This window comes from Pongo abelii, chromosome 19, assembly GCF_028885655.2.
Source record: "Pongo abelii isolate AG06213 chromosome 19, NHGRI_mPonAbe1-v2.0_pri, whole genome shotgun sequence".
NCBI classification, from domain to species: Eukaryota; Metazoa; Chordata; class Mammalia; order Primates; family Hominidae; genus Pongo; species Pongo abelii.
Window position 1 is genome coordinate 96,401,090 of NC_072004.2, and position 15,428 is coordinate 96,416,517.

General features: G+C 52.5%; 1 protein-coding gene across 6 annotated transcripts in view; it reads left to right on the forward strand.

Moving 5' to 3' along the window:
• Positions 1-15,428, forward strand: part of RPTOR (regulatory associated protein of MTOR complex 1) — a 415,958-nt gene that overhangs the window by 385,038 nt on the left and 15,492 nt on the right. For all 6 annotated transcript variants that reach the window (XM_024235062.3, XM_024235063.3, XM_054535892.2 and 3 more), the window contains 4 exons: positions 5,836-5,941; positions 11,045-11,159; positions 12,589-12,713; positions 14,799-14,903. In XM_024235062.3, coding sequence (XP_024090830.1) covers positions 5,836-5,941; positions 11,045-11,159; positions 12,589-12,713; positions 14,799-14,903 — 451 coding nt within the window. The remainder of the gene's footprint in view (positions 1-5,835; positions 5,942-11,044; positions 11,160-12,588; positions 12,714-14,798; positions 14,904-15,428) is intronic.

A 15,428-nucleotide genomic window follows, 5' to 3' on the forward strand; every position in this document is an offset into this window, starting at 1 on the left:
TGCATCTAGCCAAGAAAATGAGTTTTTAACTAAAAGCTCAACACAGAAAACTTCTGACCCAGATAGTTTCGCTGGCAGCTGTACCAAACCTTTAAGGAGGAAATAATACCACTTCTGCACAACCTGTCACAGAAAATTAAAAGGAGTGAACACTTCCCAACTCAGTATATGGAGGCAGCATTTTTCTGATATCAAAACCAAAGATATCACAAGAATAAAAAACACAGATTCACAGGTCCTCAGCATTGTATTAACAAGCTCCAGCCAGGCACAGTGGCTCATGCCTGTAATCCCAGCACTTTAGGAGGCCAAGGCAAGGAGGATCGCTTGAGTCCAAGAGTTCAAGACCAGCCTGGGCAGCACTGCAAGACCCTGTCTCAAAAAAAAAAAAAAAAAAAGCATTATACAAAAATCAGTTGTATTTCCATATGAGCAATTGGACATTGAAATTTAACATCAGTACCGTTCAAAATAGCACCAAAACACATGAAATACTTAAGTATAAATCTTTTTTCAAAATATGTGAAAGATAGGTATTCTGAAAAATATAAAACACTGAAGAAAGAAATCAAAAGGTCTAAGTAAATGGAGACCATGCTCCTGGTTTAGAAGACTCAATAATATTAAGATTCCAGTTCTCCCTAAATTGATACATAGATCAATGCAACCCCAATCAAAACCCCAATAGGATTTTTTTGGTAAAAATAGAGAAGTTTATTCTAAAATTTGTGGGGAAAAGCAAACTAAAATAACCAGAACAATTTTGAACTAGAAGAACAAAGTTAGAAGGCTCACACTATCTTATTTCAAGACTTGCTATAAAAAAAGTAAACAAGATGGTGTGGGACTGGTGAAAGGTTAGATGCATAGATCAATGGAACAGAATAGAAAGCCCAGAAATTGGTCTACACAAATATGTTCAATTGATTTTCAACAAAGGTGCAAAAACAATTCAATTCAATGGAGAAAGGATACTCTTTTCAACCATTGGTACTGGATCAATTAACAACCAGTTGCCAAAAAAAATAAAAAGAAGAACCTCAATCCATACTTCACACCTTATACAACAATTAACTCAGTGAATCATAGCCCTAAGTGTGAAACCTAAAACTGTAAAACTTCTAGAAGGAAACAGAAAAAAAATATTTCTGACCTTGTAGTTAGGCAATGGTTTCTTTAATAAGATGCAAAAAGCACAAGTCAAAAAAAAAATGGTAAGTTGGGCTTCATCAAAATTAAAAACTGCTTTTTAAAGACAGTTAAGCAAATGAAAAGACAAGTCACAGACAGAATGAAAATTATAAAACACATAAGATAAAGATCTTGCGGATGTTATACATAAAGAACCCTCAAAATTCCATAATAAGGAAATAAGCAGCCCAATTAAAAAACAATGGCGAAAGATTTTACAGGCGCCTCACCAAAGAAGATATACAAGTTGCAAATAAGGACATGGAACGATGCTCATTGTTAAGGATCTTAATCACGGGAAAGTACGGACGCCTGCAGTGATATCCCACTACACACCTGTTAGAATGTCTCGAATCTTAAAATCTACCAAGTGCTGGCAAAGGACACGGAGCATCTGAAACCCTCATTCTTGACTACTGCAACTACAAGATGCTACAGACACCTTGGAAAAGTTTGTCGGTTTCTTACAAAGTTAAATGTATGCCTACCATGCAACCTAACCATTCTACTCCTGGATATTCACCAAGAGAAGTAAAAACATGTTCATTCAGAAACCTGTATGTGAATGTTTATAGTGACTGTATTCATAGTCACCAAAAACTGGAAACAACCCAAGTTTCCTTCACCTCATAAAGAGAGAAGTTGATGTAACTGTACAATGAAAGACTCATCAGAAAAATATTTAAATAAACTATTGATAAACGCAGTGGCACAGATGCATCTCAAGTGTATCATGCTAAATGGAAGAAGCTGCTCAAAAGACTACATCCTGTATGATCCATGTATACAACATTCCAGGGGAGGCAAAACTGTATGGAACTGTTCTATATCTTCCACATTTATCAAAACTCCACCTGTACCTAAAGAGGGTGAAATTCACTGTACGTAAATTACATCTTCGTCAACCTGATATTACGGGGAGAAGAAACTCTTTTCCCTCTTGTGCTGAAGTCGCATGAAAGATGATGTAAATGCCGTGTTGAGGAGTGAATGCGCATAGCAAGCTCCGAGCTTCATTCAGAGCTTCTCCCCCCTCCATAGCTTGGCAATTTGTGGTAACGCAAAGGCTGTGTCCTTGGACGTAATGCACACGAGACACTGGCAGAATCAAATCAACTCTGTTGCCTGTGGACTCACAACGCACACCACTACCTCTTCCTCCTCCACCGCCTCTGCTGCCTCTGTTCACGGAGGGGGGACTTTATTGTTCAGTGGGGAGGGGGATAGTTTGTTGCTAAACCGTGGGGAAAATAATAAAAAGCGTCAAGGGGAAAAGCACATCACAGAGGCAAATTTGCCCTCACTTCAGGTCATCAGAAGCTCAGCGGGTGGAGAGGGAGGGAGCTGGGAGTGTGAGCGTTTCATGTGTTAACAGTCTTCCCGTGGGTGCCTCTCCCCTTTTGCCTTCACCCAAGTCTTTCTCAATCTTGATAGTCATGTACCTGTTTTGAATTTTATCCCCTGCACCCTGAACCTTTCTAAATTCAGAGGGGTTGCAAATAAGACTCAGCTCTAGGGCTCCCAGATTCCCCGGATAAGAATTTACCCCAAAACTGCCCCAAACTGCTGCTTTCCTGTAAGTCTTCTGAGGACCCTCTAATCTCCCTTTGTTCCTGAGCCCCAGGATTTTCTTTGCAATAGGAAAGGAGTTGTGTTTCATTGGCTTTCAGCTGATGCCTCTGTGGGAGGCTTCAGAATCGTAATTGGTTTCTGTCTGAGTGGAAGCCAAGAGGTACAGGAGTGTCAAGATCCTCATCATGTAACAGGATCAGCGGCACCCGCAGCCTCCAGGAGCTGTGTTTACAGGGAGGCTCAGCCTGCACTGGGCCGGGGCCCTTGTTTACTGAAAAGCCTTTATTCAGCCTGAAGGGAAACGGGTGGAGAGGAGGTGACAGAGCCGATGATGAAGAGCTGCGGTGTCATTTGCTGCCTCCGTGCTGAGCGGCGGCCACATCCTGGTTTCCCAGGGTGGGTGCCCGCATCTTCCACGGCATCTCTGCCTTGCCCTGGCCTCTCCATCCACCGCCCTCCCTCCTGCCTCACGCTGCACCTCCACTTCTGCCTGTGTTTGTCCTGTGACCCTCGTGGTCATAGCTGGTTGTCCTGACACAGACACTTGGGGTGGTTCCGGAACCGCATCCGGTTCAGGAAGTCTCTTCCTAGCCCAGCAAGGGCTGTAAGGGAAGGCTGTGGGCTCTCTCCTAGAGCTCAGATTAGGGAAGTGCCAGCCCCTACCCCTACGGGCAGAAGCCCCTGGGCTGGGAGAGGGCCCTTGCAGTGCCGTGGCAACAGGACAAGTGCGGGTCCCCCGAAACCCCTCAGCTCCTGTCTCCGGGCGTCCTGTGCCCCTCCCTGTTCTGGCACGGGCCCCCTCTCGACCTTGCAGTCGTCTTTGTTGTCGTTGGAGCTGAGGCTCTGAAGCCACCCCATGTCCGCCCCCCACGTCTGGATTCTTTGCCTGAGCTCAGGCCCAGGACCATAGAGTGCCAGGCCAAGGAGCTGGAATTCCCATCAGTTCCTCTCCCTTCCCGCTCAAAAGTGCCTTTTAGACTCTTCCTCTAATTTATTCCCAGAGAAGCCCGAGTCTCATTAAAGTGCAATGTCTCTGTTCCTGCACAGCTTTGAGTCTTTCCACTGTGGGTTTTTTCTTATTACTGTTTTATGTTATTGATCATTTGTCATTTCTTTTCTAATAAGCTCAGGATTGTCATCAAGTTAAACCGGTTGCTAAGAATCCACAATCTATCCCATTTGCTGTTGCGGGGTTATTTCTAAATCAGAAAATGTGCAGAGGGAGCCATTTGACACCTTTTGTGGTTACTGTTTCCGGGTTTGGATGTCTTTTTTGCTGTGTTGTTGCTGTTTTGTCGAGTGTGGTTTTGTGACTTTTAAGAAGAAAAAGAAGGAAGCAGAGCAATACAATGCTGGGAACTGAGCCACAGCTACCCGTGAGCACCGGGTCAGACGCAAGGTTTGGGGCTTGCCTGTTTCTGTTTTGTAATCAGAGCTGACACAAAGCATTGGAGGAAGAGACACAAAGAATGCTCTGTAAGCATTTGCACATAATAACCACCTACAATGACTGCTTAAAACTCCACATGGAGAAACCGTTTTCTTTCTCCGCCACATTTACAAGGATGCAAACATGGCCATGCGCCATAGTCTTTATTCCCATTTCTTCTATCAGAGAAAGCGACTTTTTAATAACTAATGCAGGCTCTCTTTTTCCTTTGTCGAGACAGAGTTGCTTTTAGCCAAAAGGAATTAGGGTTCTTGTTTATTTCATTTATTTTATATTTTGGGTCTTCACAAGTCTTAGTTTCCTAGCAAGGAACACACTCAGCCAGATTGACTGGATGGCATGTATGCTTAAGGAAATGCATCTGCTTAACACAGACAAGTGGCCATCCTCCCGCGTAAAGTCAATTAAATCCTAGTTAGTATTTGCCAAGTGTGGACCTCTCCTAGACGCTGAATGTGCACACCCCAACCCACATGTGTGCACACACACAGACATGCACACACTCGCACACACGCACGCACACGCATGCACACAAAGGCCCTGAAGCGAACGAAGACCTTTGCTCAGGGAAGAGAGGGCAGCAGCATGTCTAGCATCTGCATATTTCAAGTGAAAATAAACATGGTCTTTCTGAAGCTGTCTCATTAGGGAAGGCACTGAAGTTCTCACGAGTTAGTTTAACCCCAGCCAGGCTTGCAGCTCAGCACCCTCCTAGCTCTTCCACCATCGGGAGCCCAGCGGCACCCCCTCTGCTGCCCAGGAAGGTCCTGCACCCTCTCAGGGCCCGGCCTGGCCTCTCAAGAAGCTGTCTTACTTCTGTCTCGTGAGCTCCCTCATCTTCCAGCCAGCTGCCTGGTTCCCTCTGGCATTAGGAGAGAGAATAAAGGCACTGTCTCCTCGAGCGCACCTGCCTCCTGATTGTGTTTGAAGTGGCATTCGGTACCCCCCTGCCCTGCTGCTCAGTGCTGACCTCAGTGCCCCCCGTTCCCTGGGGAGGCATTTCCCAAGGCCCTGCTCCCCATCATACACGTGTCAGCCTCACAGGCCACTCACTTGAGGGTCTCAGAGCCCCCACACTAGCAAACACAGGCGTGGAGAGTGCCTCTCCCAGCTCCGGGTAGGGGACCAGCGATGTGTTTTGTAGCAGACGCGGGATCCACCAACAGCCCGTGCCTCTGGTGCGCTGGCCAGACCAGAAGCCCAAAGCCTTCAGCCTTTGAGAAAGAGGTGCCTTTATCTGAAAATAACTACAGCCAGCCCTCCATGTCCACAGATGCTGCATCCGCAGATTCAACCAATTTTGGATAAAAAAACAAATGTAAATAACAAAAATAAATTTAAAATAACAATACAACAAGAAACAATCCAAATTTTAAAAATACGGCATAGCAGCTATTTACACAGCATTGACACTGTATCAGGTATGGTGGGCAAGCTGGCAAGGGTTTGAGGTGTGCCGGAGGACACGTTCTGCTTGTACGCGGATGCCACACCCTTTCATATCGGGGACTGAGCCACACAGGTTTTGCTATCTGAGGGGTCCTGGAACCCATACCCCATTGATACTGAGAGACAACCCTGTTTCATTGCTGGGCTTAACTGGGTGTTTTCTGTTGTTGAAGATCCCAGAAGAGCACGACCTGGAGAGTCAGATCCGCAAGGAGCGGGAGTGGCGGTTCCTGCGAAACAGCCGCGTCAGGAGACAGGCCCAGCAAGTCATCCAGAAGGGTAAGGGCGCCCGCACAGCCAGTCAGGGGCTCATTCCGGGGGTGGGGGCTGGGAGGAGGGCCCCCTGTGAGCAGGCCCCCGCGGCCCACACATAACCTTCTCCAGCCATCCACTGTCCCACGACAGACCCGCCCCCCAACCCCGCCTCCCTCGCAGATAAGCACATCAAGTCTGGTGGAGATGAAGTTGCTCCTCCTCAAGGTTCTGCAGCCCAGAGTGGGGAGAGGAGGGGCCGGATGGGAGCCCAGCCACCTCCTGGGAAGAGGGCTCTCTGAGGACTCTGCCTCTTCCCCTGCAAGGGCAGCCCCCAGCCCTCAGGATTATCAGCACAGGTGGAACTCATGGAAGCGGAACTTTGCATGTTGACATTTCCGGAAGGGAAGGCCTCTGAGAGCCCACATCTCCCCACCTGGACAGGTGTCGTTGCGCCAGGCCCCACAGAGGGCGCGTCCTTCCCTGGAAACAGGAAGTGAAAATGCCAGGCCCTGGTTTCCTCAGCTGGCCTCCACCTTGTCCCTGAAATGGTGGCCAGCTCTATCACCCCACACCTCAGTCATGATTTTCCTAAACCTTCTCCCAGATTTGCCACCAGATGCCAAATTGCCCCCTTCACCTACCTCGTTGTTTGCTCTTCCCGCTGCACCCGGGGTGGAGGGGCAGGGAGCAGCCCAGGACGGGGTGGTGTGTGCTGCCGCAGACAGCGGAGGGAGCTCCTTGCGGAAGAGACCCGGGCTGCAGGCGGCCCCGGTCACAGAGACTGTGTGGGGAGTGGGGAGGCCCTGAGAGTCAACACAGCAATGAGGGTGTCAGGCAGCCCCATCCCAGGGACCCTGGCCTCTCCCCAGGATCCAGAAGAGTACAGGGGCCCAGGCCCAGCCCTGCGGCCCCACCGAGGGCACTGAGGGCACGGAGCAGCAGTGGTGTCTCCGCACCCCTCCCCCTGCCCTGTGGCCACAGGCCCCCACCACTGAGCCAGCTCTGGCTGGGGGACGTCAAGCTGCCCCCAGCCAAATCAGCGCCATCAAAAGTCAAGGACTCTGACCCCAGTCTGCAGGATTATTGTTTTGACCTTGCATCTCCGTCCTGTAAAATTCTGGAGATTATTATGGGTTACTTTCTGAAGTTGAGGTTGATGACCCGTAGGACAGATGCCCTCCCTCCTGCCAAAGCCGAGGGCCCTGCCCGCTCTGTCCAGGCCCTGCCTGCAGGCAGCACAGGCGCCATGAGCTCGTCCTAAGCGAGCGTGCCTAGGCCCGGGTCACACCTCTGCTCCGCTGAGCACCGAAGACACTGCTGACTTCTGGTACCAGCAACGTTTCTGAAGCGCGTTCCCACGCAGCTCTCCCTGCGAAGGCCTGCGGTTCATCTCGCATTAACGCAGAAGGTGGCTGTTGTACGGAAAGCTAATTGTGGTTGTTTGTAGCCCTCTGTGCATCTGAAGAGCTGACGGCAGACCAGGTTTAAAGCATCGCATGTTGCGATCCGGTGCGTGCTGCCCCGGCGGCCGCCGCTGAACCTTGCAGCCAGGGTGGCTTTCTCCAGCAGAAAGAACAGACCCTGCTGGATGAGGCGTCTCTGGGTGGTGGCGACAGGAGGCTGTTTTCCTGGAGGTTAGCGATTCTCTAGGACCCCAGCCTGCTAGCTGCAATGGCCAGCATACGGGGGCTACCTGCTGCCTGAGACAGGCTTGGGAGCTGAGTCTGGCTCACACAGTTCAACATCTGAAGATGAGCTGGCCCCTGATGGCCAAGGTGATGCTCTGGCCTGGAGTCTGTGGTCAGAATTGAGCAGGGCGTGAAACAGAGCCGGCATTCAAGACCCAAAACCGAGATTTCTAGACCAAAAAAAAGAATATATTTGTAAACCAGAGTTGAGAGTTCTCTTTGTGAAAAAGGGGAGAGAGTTTGTCCAGACACACAAAGGAGGAGCTGCTGAGCCGCTGGAGACACCACCAAATGAAGCCTCAAGACACAGGGGATGGTGCCAGCAGGCATGGTGCCAGCGAGCGTAGTGCCGGGAGTCACTGAGGAGTGAGGCCGCGCCCTCCTCCCAGTCCTCTGTCCTCGGAATTTGGATTCAGTGCAGGCGTTTATTTTCATTTAACAGCCAACTGTGTGCTGGGAAAGATGTGAGCATTGAGAAAAAGGAGAAACTGATGCCTGTAGATGGAAGAGAACCAGAGAAGTCGGCGTCGCCCAGGAGATGGGGTTGGGAAAGCCCTGTGTCATGAAGGTCCCTGCCCGGCTCTTCAGCCTTCTCCTGGGCGACATTCACAACCTTGGCTGTCACGCACTGATTTTCAAACGTACCAAATGCGCGGGCTGGGTGGGGCTTCCCTTTGTCTTTCAGTGCTTAGAATTATGCCCAAACTCCGTCCAAAACTCCCTGCAGCTGAGAATGGAGGCACTGCTAGGGTAACATGGTGTTGCCGCCGCACCAAAGCCTTCGGGCCTGCCTGCCTCTGTGAGTGCAGCCCCTCCCTGTGTAATGTAGCATTCCTCTCCTTTCCGTGGTTCTGGGTGTTTGCTGGGGACTGACAGTGTTGGAAACAGAGTAGCTCACCCAAGGTGCTGAGCACACACCAAGCATCAGCGAGGCTTCAGCCCACAGACGCCGCGGCCCTGGTGCCACCTGGACAGTGCCAGGCACAAGCGGAGGGGCTGTCAGCTGCTGGGGGTGGGTGGCCTTGGCTGTGCTTAAGCCCAGTTCAGAGCGGCCTGCAGCAGAGTGCCCAAGTCGCGTGGCTTTGACCTTGCACCCTGACGGTAGGCTCCTTCTGTTGTAGGAATTTTTAGTTCAGCTAAAAACGGGGTCCTTGTCACACAACCATGAAAAATTAGGCTCCCAGACACTTTGAAGGGTGAGAAGGGCAGAGTTTATTGGGTGAGAAGGAAAAAACGGGAAACAGGGCCTCCCCGCAAAGCTGGAGTCCTGCTGGTGCACTTCCCACCTCGCAGATTGGATCCCAGGTTCTACCCCGGATCGGGAGGCTGGGCTCCTCCTGCTGCAAAGGGCGCCAGCTTCTGTGGCTCCCCGCGTTGTCCCAGTGTGCAGGCTGGTGGGAGTTTCTCTGGGGACGCCTTTATACGTGGCTGTCTCACTTCCTGCCAGAGCACAAGCCCACCGTTCCCCACAAGGAAGACTTGAGGCCGCCCACGGTCCTCTGAGCCAGACCAGGAGTTTGGGTGAGGACATGGTTAGTAAGAGCCAGGCGGCTTCTCTCTGTACCACCTGGAGCTGTGTCTCCGGGTGAGGAAGGCTTGGGGGTCCCCAGACACCCTCCTGGTTGCCCAGAGGCCACGCAGGTGACGCAGCCAAGGCCAGGAGGCAGCCCAGCTTGTGTCGTTGGCGCCGCAACAGACAATGAGGCTTATGCACCCGCAGATCCCCAGCTGCCCTCTCAGTCACCAGGATGGGTTGGAATCCATCTTGACGCCCTCCGCATTTTTCGCTTCCTTTTATGGTTCCTTCTAGAACAAAGCCTTTCAGAGTCACAAGGCACTTACTTCCTAGTGCTCGTGTTTGGGGGCCTAGTGGTTAAGTCCACGTTCCCCTCTTCTGTTAAATCTGTGATTCTGTAATAGATCCCTCGGTCAAGGAAGTTCATAGTTAACATCTTTCTAGACTGAAAGACCCCCGGACTTTGGGTGCAGTGTGGATCCTGGCCCTACCGAGCTTATTCTGAAACTTTAGCACTTTCTTCATATAATCCAACCCAGATAAATTTGTACAAACCTGACCACTGCTGTCAAGTATTGGCTGAATGCTTCCACATATCCAGCCCGGCATCAGGAGCTTTGGGGGCTTCCACATATCCAGCTCGGCATCAGGAGCTTTGGGGGTTTTGAGCAAAGGCATTAACCCTGTGGCCAGGGCCCCTAGGCCCTCGTTCTGGGTACTCAGTGGCTGCCGTCACCCCGAGAGCCCAGATGTGCCTGCTCCTCAGCAGGTGGTCAGGCCCCTCCCTTCAGTCCCTGCTTTTCTTCTGCTTCCTTTGCGCCTCTCAAGTCCCCAAGGTATTGACGTCAGCCATGATAAGATACATCTTTATTTATTGTGAATATTTATTGTAAATTAATTGTAAATATTGTAAATATTGTGAATATTTATTGTAAATTAAGACTGGCTTGCTGGGCACGGTGGCTCACGCCTGTAATCCCAGCACTTTGAGAAGCCGAGGTGGGTGGATCACTTGAGGTCAGGAGTTTGAGACCAGCCTGGTCAACATGGTGAAACCCCGTCTCTACTAAAAATACAAAAATTAGCTGGGCGTGGTGGCAGATGCCTGTAATCCCAGCTACTCAGGAGGCTGAGGCAGGAGAATCGCTTGAACCCGGGAGGCAGAGGTTGCAGTGAGCCAAGATCTCACCACTGTACTAGTGAGATCACCACTCCAGCCTAGGCAACAGAGGAAGACTCCATCTCAAAAAGAAAAAAAAAAAAAAAAAAGACTGGCTACTGGCTGGGTGTATGCCTATAATCCCAACACTTAAGGAGGCCGAGGCGGGAGGATCGCTCAAGCCCAGGAATTTGAGACTACCCCGGGCAACGTAGTAAGACCCTGTCTCAACAAAAAACAAAAAAAAGTAGCCAGGTGTGGTGGTGCCCGCCTATATCCCCAGCTATGTGCAGAGTTGAGGCGGGAGGATCGCTTGAGCAGGAAGTGGGAGCTGCAGTGAGCCATGATCGCACCACTCTGTACTCCAGCCAGGGCGACAGAACAGGACACTGTCTTTAAAAAATAAAAAAGGGGCCCGGCGCGGTGGCTGACGCCTGTAATCCCAGCACTTTCGGAGGCTGAGGCGGGCAGATCACAAGGTCAGGAGATCAAGACCGTCCTGTCTAACACGGTGAAACCCCATCTCTACTAAAAATACAAAAAATTAGCCGGGCATGGTGGCGGGCGCCTGTAGTCCCAGCTACTCGGGAGGCTGAGGCAGGAGAATGGCGTGAACCCGGGAGGCGGAGCTTGCAGTGAGCCGAGATCACAACACTGCACTCCAGCCTGGGTGACAGAGCGAGACTCCATCTCAAAAAAAATAAATAAAAAAGGGAGAAAAGATGCTGGCTCCTGGATCCACTCTTGTGTGTTTCTTTTGACAGGCATTACGAGATTGGACGACCAAATATTTCTGAACAGGAACCCCGGCGTCCCCTCTGTGGTGAAATTCCACCCCTTCACGCCGTGCATCGCCGTAGCCGACAAGGACAGCATCTGGTATGCACCGCGCTTGTCAGGCCTCCCTTCCGGCTGACCAACAGCCCCAGCGATGCCCTGTTCATCCCTGATCACCACCACTCTTCCTTGAAAAGCAGATACAAGGCACTCACCCCGAGGCCCTTAGCACTGTTTCCTGAGAAACGGCCCTACTCACCTTCTCCCTGCCCCGGGCCTGGCTCTGTCCTTGTCACTGAAGGACAGTCCAGAGTCCTGCCTGCAGGTCAGAGGGGAGTGGCAGGGGCTCCCCAATCACACTTGTAATAGAGGCTTACACAGAGGGCCCGGCTTGCTGCCCTGCCCGCAGAAGCAAGTATGTGATAGACAAGCAGTAAGAAGATGCTAGGTGCCCCAGGAGAGAAGCGAGTTTAACTCACAGCAAATATCGCCCTTAGAGATGGAGAGAGTACCCACTTCACGGGGGAGGGCAGTGGGAGGGGGTTCCTTTTAGAGTTTAGAGTTTATAAAATCCCTGTGGTTCACACCTCCATTTCTTTTTCCTCTCTTTTTAAAAATTGTGGTAAAACATACATAGCCTAAAATTTGCCATTTTAACCGTTTTGAGTGCACAGCCGGTGGCATTAAGCGTATTCACATTGTTATGCAACCATCACCCCCATTGGTCTCCAGAACCTTCTCATCGCACAAAACCAAAACTTGGTCCCCATCAGACACCAGCTCCCCATTCCTGCATCCGCCTGAGCCAGTGTTCCACTTGCTGTCTCTCTGAAGTGGCCCACGCCAGGAGTCTCATACCAGTGGAGTCACCCGGGATTTGGCCTTTTGTACCTGGCTTATTCGGCTCAGCGTAGTGTCTTTAAGGTTCCTCCAAGCTATAGCACATGTCAGAATTTCCTCTTCATGGCTGAGTAATATTCCACCATGTGGATGGACCACACTTTGTCTTATCGTTCATCTGTTCATGGACACCTGGGTTGCTTCCACCTTTTGGCTATTGTGAATAGCACTGCTGTGAACATTGGTGTACAAGTATCTGTTCAAGTTCCTGCTTTCTGTTTTTTGGGGATACGCCCAGAGTGGAATTGCTGGACCATATGGTGATGCTCTGTTTAATTTTCGGAGGAACCACCAGGCTGTTTTCCACAGGAAATCCTCTTCCCTTCCCGCCTGCACAGCCTGTGGCTCCAATTTCCCACATCCTTGCCAGCACTGTTATTCTCTCTTTGTTTGTTTGTTTGGAGACAGGGTCTCACTTTGTTGTCCAGGCTGGTCTTGAGCTCCCAGGCTCCAACAGTCCTCCTGCTTCAGCCTCCCAAGTAGCTAGGACGACAGGTGTGAGCCACCGTGCCCGGCTGTGGTGTGTGGTTTTTTGATAGCAGCCATCTCAATGGGTTTCAGGAGGTATCTCACTGTCATTTGGGTTTGCAGTTTCCTAATGACTTTTTTATTCCTCTCTTCTTCCCTTAAGCTTTTGGGACTGGGAGAAAGGGGAGAAGCTGGATTATTTCCACAACGGGAACCCTCGGTACACGAGGGTCACTGCCATGGAGTATCTGAACGGCCAGGACTGCTCGCTTCTGCTGACGGCCACAGGTGAGCGGGGTTTGCACAGCCGGGATTGGAAGCCAGGGTCTGGAGGAGTGGCGGGGAGGGTGTGCGATCCTGAGATGTGTTTGCACATCTGTCTAACAGAAAGCCCTGCTCACACGTGAGGGCCACTGTCATTCAGAAGTGGGGAGGTTTATGAGGGAAAGGGCTTCAGCGGCAGAGACAGGAAAGCAAAGATGACCCCATCCTTGAGGGTTCCAGGGACTTGTCTTCTCATCTCGGTCCTCTAGCCCTTCCAGCACCAGGAAAAGCCTCTGACAGCCTCTGTCCTTAAACCCCTGTGAGAGACCCGGTAGGTCCCACGTGACACCCGAGAATCAGGGAAGGATGCCCCAAGCCACAACACGTGCCAGGTCCTCCCCGGCCAGAGTCTCCTGGCATTGCTGGCTCGTTTGCCAGTTGCTGTCCCCACCGAGAGCTGGCACTCACCCTCCTCCAGTCCTGTCCTGCACCCAAAAGAACATCGTTGACCGTCATGGTCGCTGACCAGTGGTTCATTGCCGTAGTGGGTCTCACTCTGGTTTTGGTTTTCTTGGGTTTTCGGGGGTTTTTTTTGGAGGGGGTCCGAAATGTCTTAGTTTCACCCTCACTTTGGAATGATCGTTTCCACATCAGTTACCCCACGTTGACAGTCATTTTCCTTTAGCGCTTTGAAAACATGCGTCCATTGCCTGACGCTGATGAGAAGTCGCTGTCAGTCACACTGCACTTCCTGTGGAGATTAGAGAGCGCTGGGCGGGAGGCAGGCGGGAGAGGCCAGCACGGCTGAGGGAAGTGAAGGCAGACGCCCGGATCCCACCCAGCCTGTCCCTGTCGGCCCCAGCCTCTGGATACCTGAGCCTCTGAGAGTGTCGAGTTGGTTGTGCTGACAAGTGCGCAGCCCTCTCAGCACAGTTGCGGGCTCCTGGTGAGGGGTGTGGCCATGGGGATGTGTCCTTGTGCAACCCCTCCTCCGAGCACTGCCACCTCAGGACCAAGTAGCATCAACCCATGTCGAAAGCCCATCTTTGTCCCTGTAGCTGTCAGACGTGACCCGGAGGAGATGCATAGTTGGGGCAGGGGCGGGGGGGCAAGGGACCAGCCAGGCTTAGCCCACAGTTTCAGAGGCCAGACGTGAGCATCTCTGAGCACCAGAGGGAGAGGGCAGTTCCTTGGCCGAGAGAGCGAGCGCGGAGCAGGGCCGGGGTCCTTTGCAGACGGGGCTCAAGACAGCAGTAGAAGGGCTCCAGCTCCAAAACTGGGAACGTTTGGTGTGTGGGATGGAAAGCGCAGAGCGGGACAGGCAGGTGGGTGGAGGCAAGGCTGTCATCCACCAGGGCAATCAGCTGGGGCTTGAAGAGCACCTGAGGGCCACACAGGAGGGGCTGGCGAGGCCAGCGCAGTGGCTGGTGGGGGGTTCCAGGAAGGCTCAGAGGACCCGCATGCTTTCCCCACACCCAGGCCGACCTCCCTGCCTGTCTGCTGGAGGATGCAGAGGGCCGTTTCCTCCATTCTAAGCCCCGAAGAGCAGGGTGGTGCGTCCCTGCCCGCGTCTTAGGTGGAGAGCCCAGGCATCTGCATTGTCCCTTCAAGTCAAGGCTACTCTCTGGAGCACAGAGAGGAATGAGGCGGAGGATACAGGTGTCCTCTGTGAAGTTGGCCTTTCGTTCTGCTCCCTGGCACAGGCTGGCTCACCAGAGGCTAAAACGCAGCCCCACCCACCCAACCGAGCTTCACCCGCCTGCCTCCCCGCCAGGGAACCCGATGCCCTGGAGCTGGAGGGAGGAAGGGCAGCCCCGGGTCTCAGGGCAGCCAAACCTCAGAGTTGAGCTCTGTGGCCAGGGTGGGACGGGATTGTGGTCTCCCATCCCCCGGGCTGCAACTCCTCCTGCTGGCTCGCCCAGATGTGGATCTGAGGGCAGAATCCAGTCGGTGGGCACCCAGAGATCTGGAACCACAGGTAGTGAGTCAGGCTGGCCGCCCAGGGTCACTGCAGCACGTCTGCCAGGAAGGGCTCTTAGCACCAGGCACAGAGCACAGGCCAGGCCAGCGAGGGGCCTGGTGCACATCCTTTCCTCTCTCCCTTCCCAGACGATGGTGCCATCAGAGTCTGGAAGAATTTTGCTGATTTGGAAAAGAACCCAGAGATGGTGACCGCGTGGCAGGGGCTCTCAGACATGCTGCCAACGACGCGAGGTGGGTCCGCCTGGCTCCTCCCCAGAGCAGAATGTGTTCCCGGGGCTGCGGACACACTCAGAGTTCCGAGGCCCTTCTGGGGCTGTCTCTAAACAGGCTGCTCCACCTCAGAGTCCCCGAAATCCTGAAGCAGCAGCTCCCTGCCGATGTCCCCAAAAGCGTGAGAGCCCCAGGGCCCTGAGTGCACTGCCTGACCGGAGTCCCAGCCCTGGGCATGGTCAGCCACTCGTGGGTGCCCCTGTCCCCGACCTTCATCCTTGGCTTGCAGACGTGCTGCTCGGGACAGCATCACTGCTGGCAGGGCCTAAAGGGCCCGCATCACGCGCTCTTTGGGCCCAAATTTAACTCCTCCTTGGGGGTCGGGGTGCACATGGCCACCTGGGTACTCATGCACTCGCCGGCACGCCCAGGCTGGTGGAACGGAGTGGCTGCAGTGCCAGCTCTGGGTGCAGTTCTGTGTGTTGCCTGCACCGCTGCACGGCCTGGGTGAGGGGCGAGGCGCAGGCCCACGCAGGTCTTTCTGGA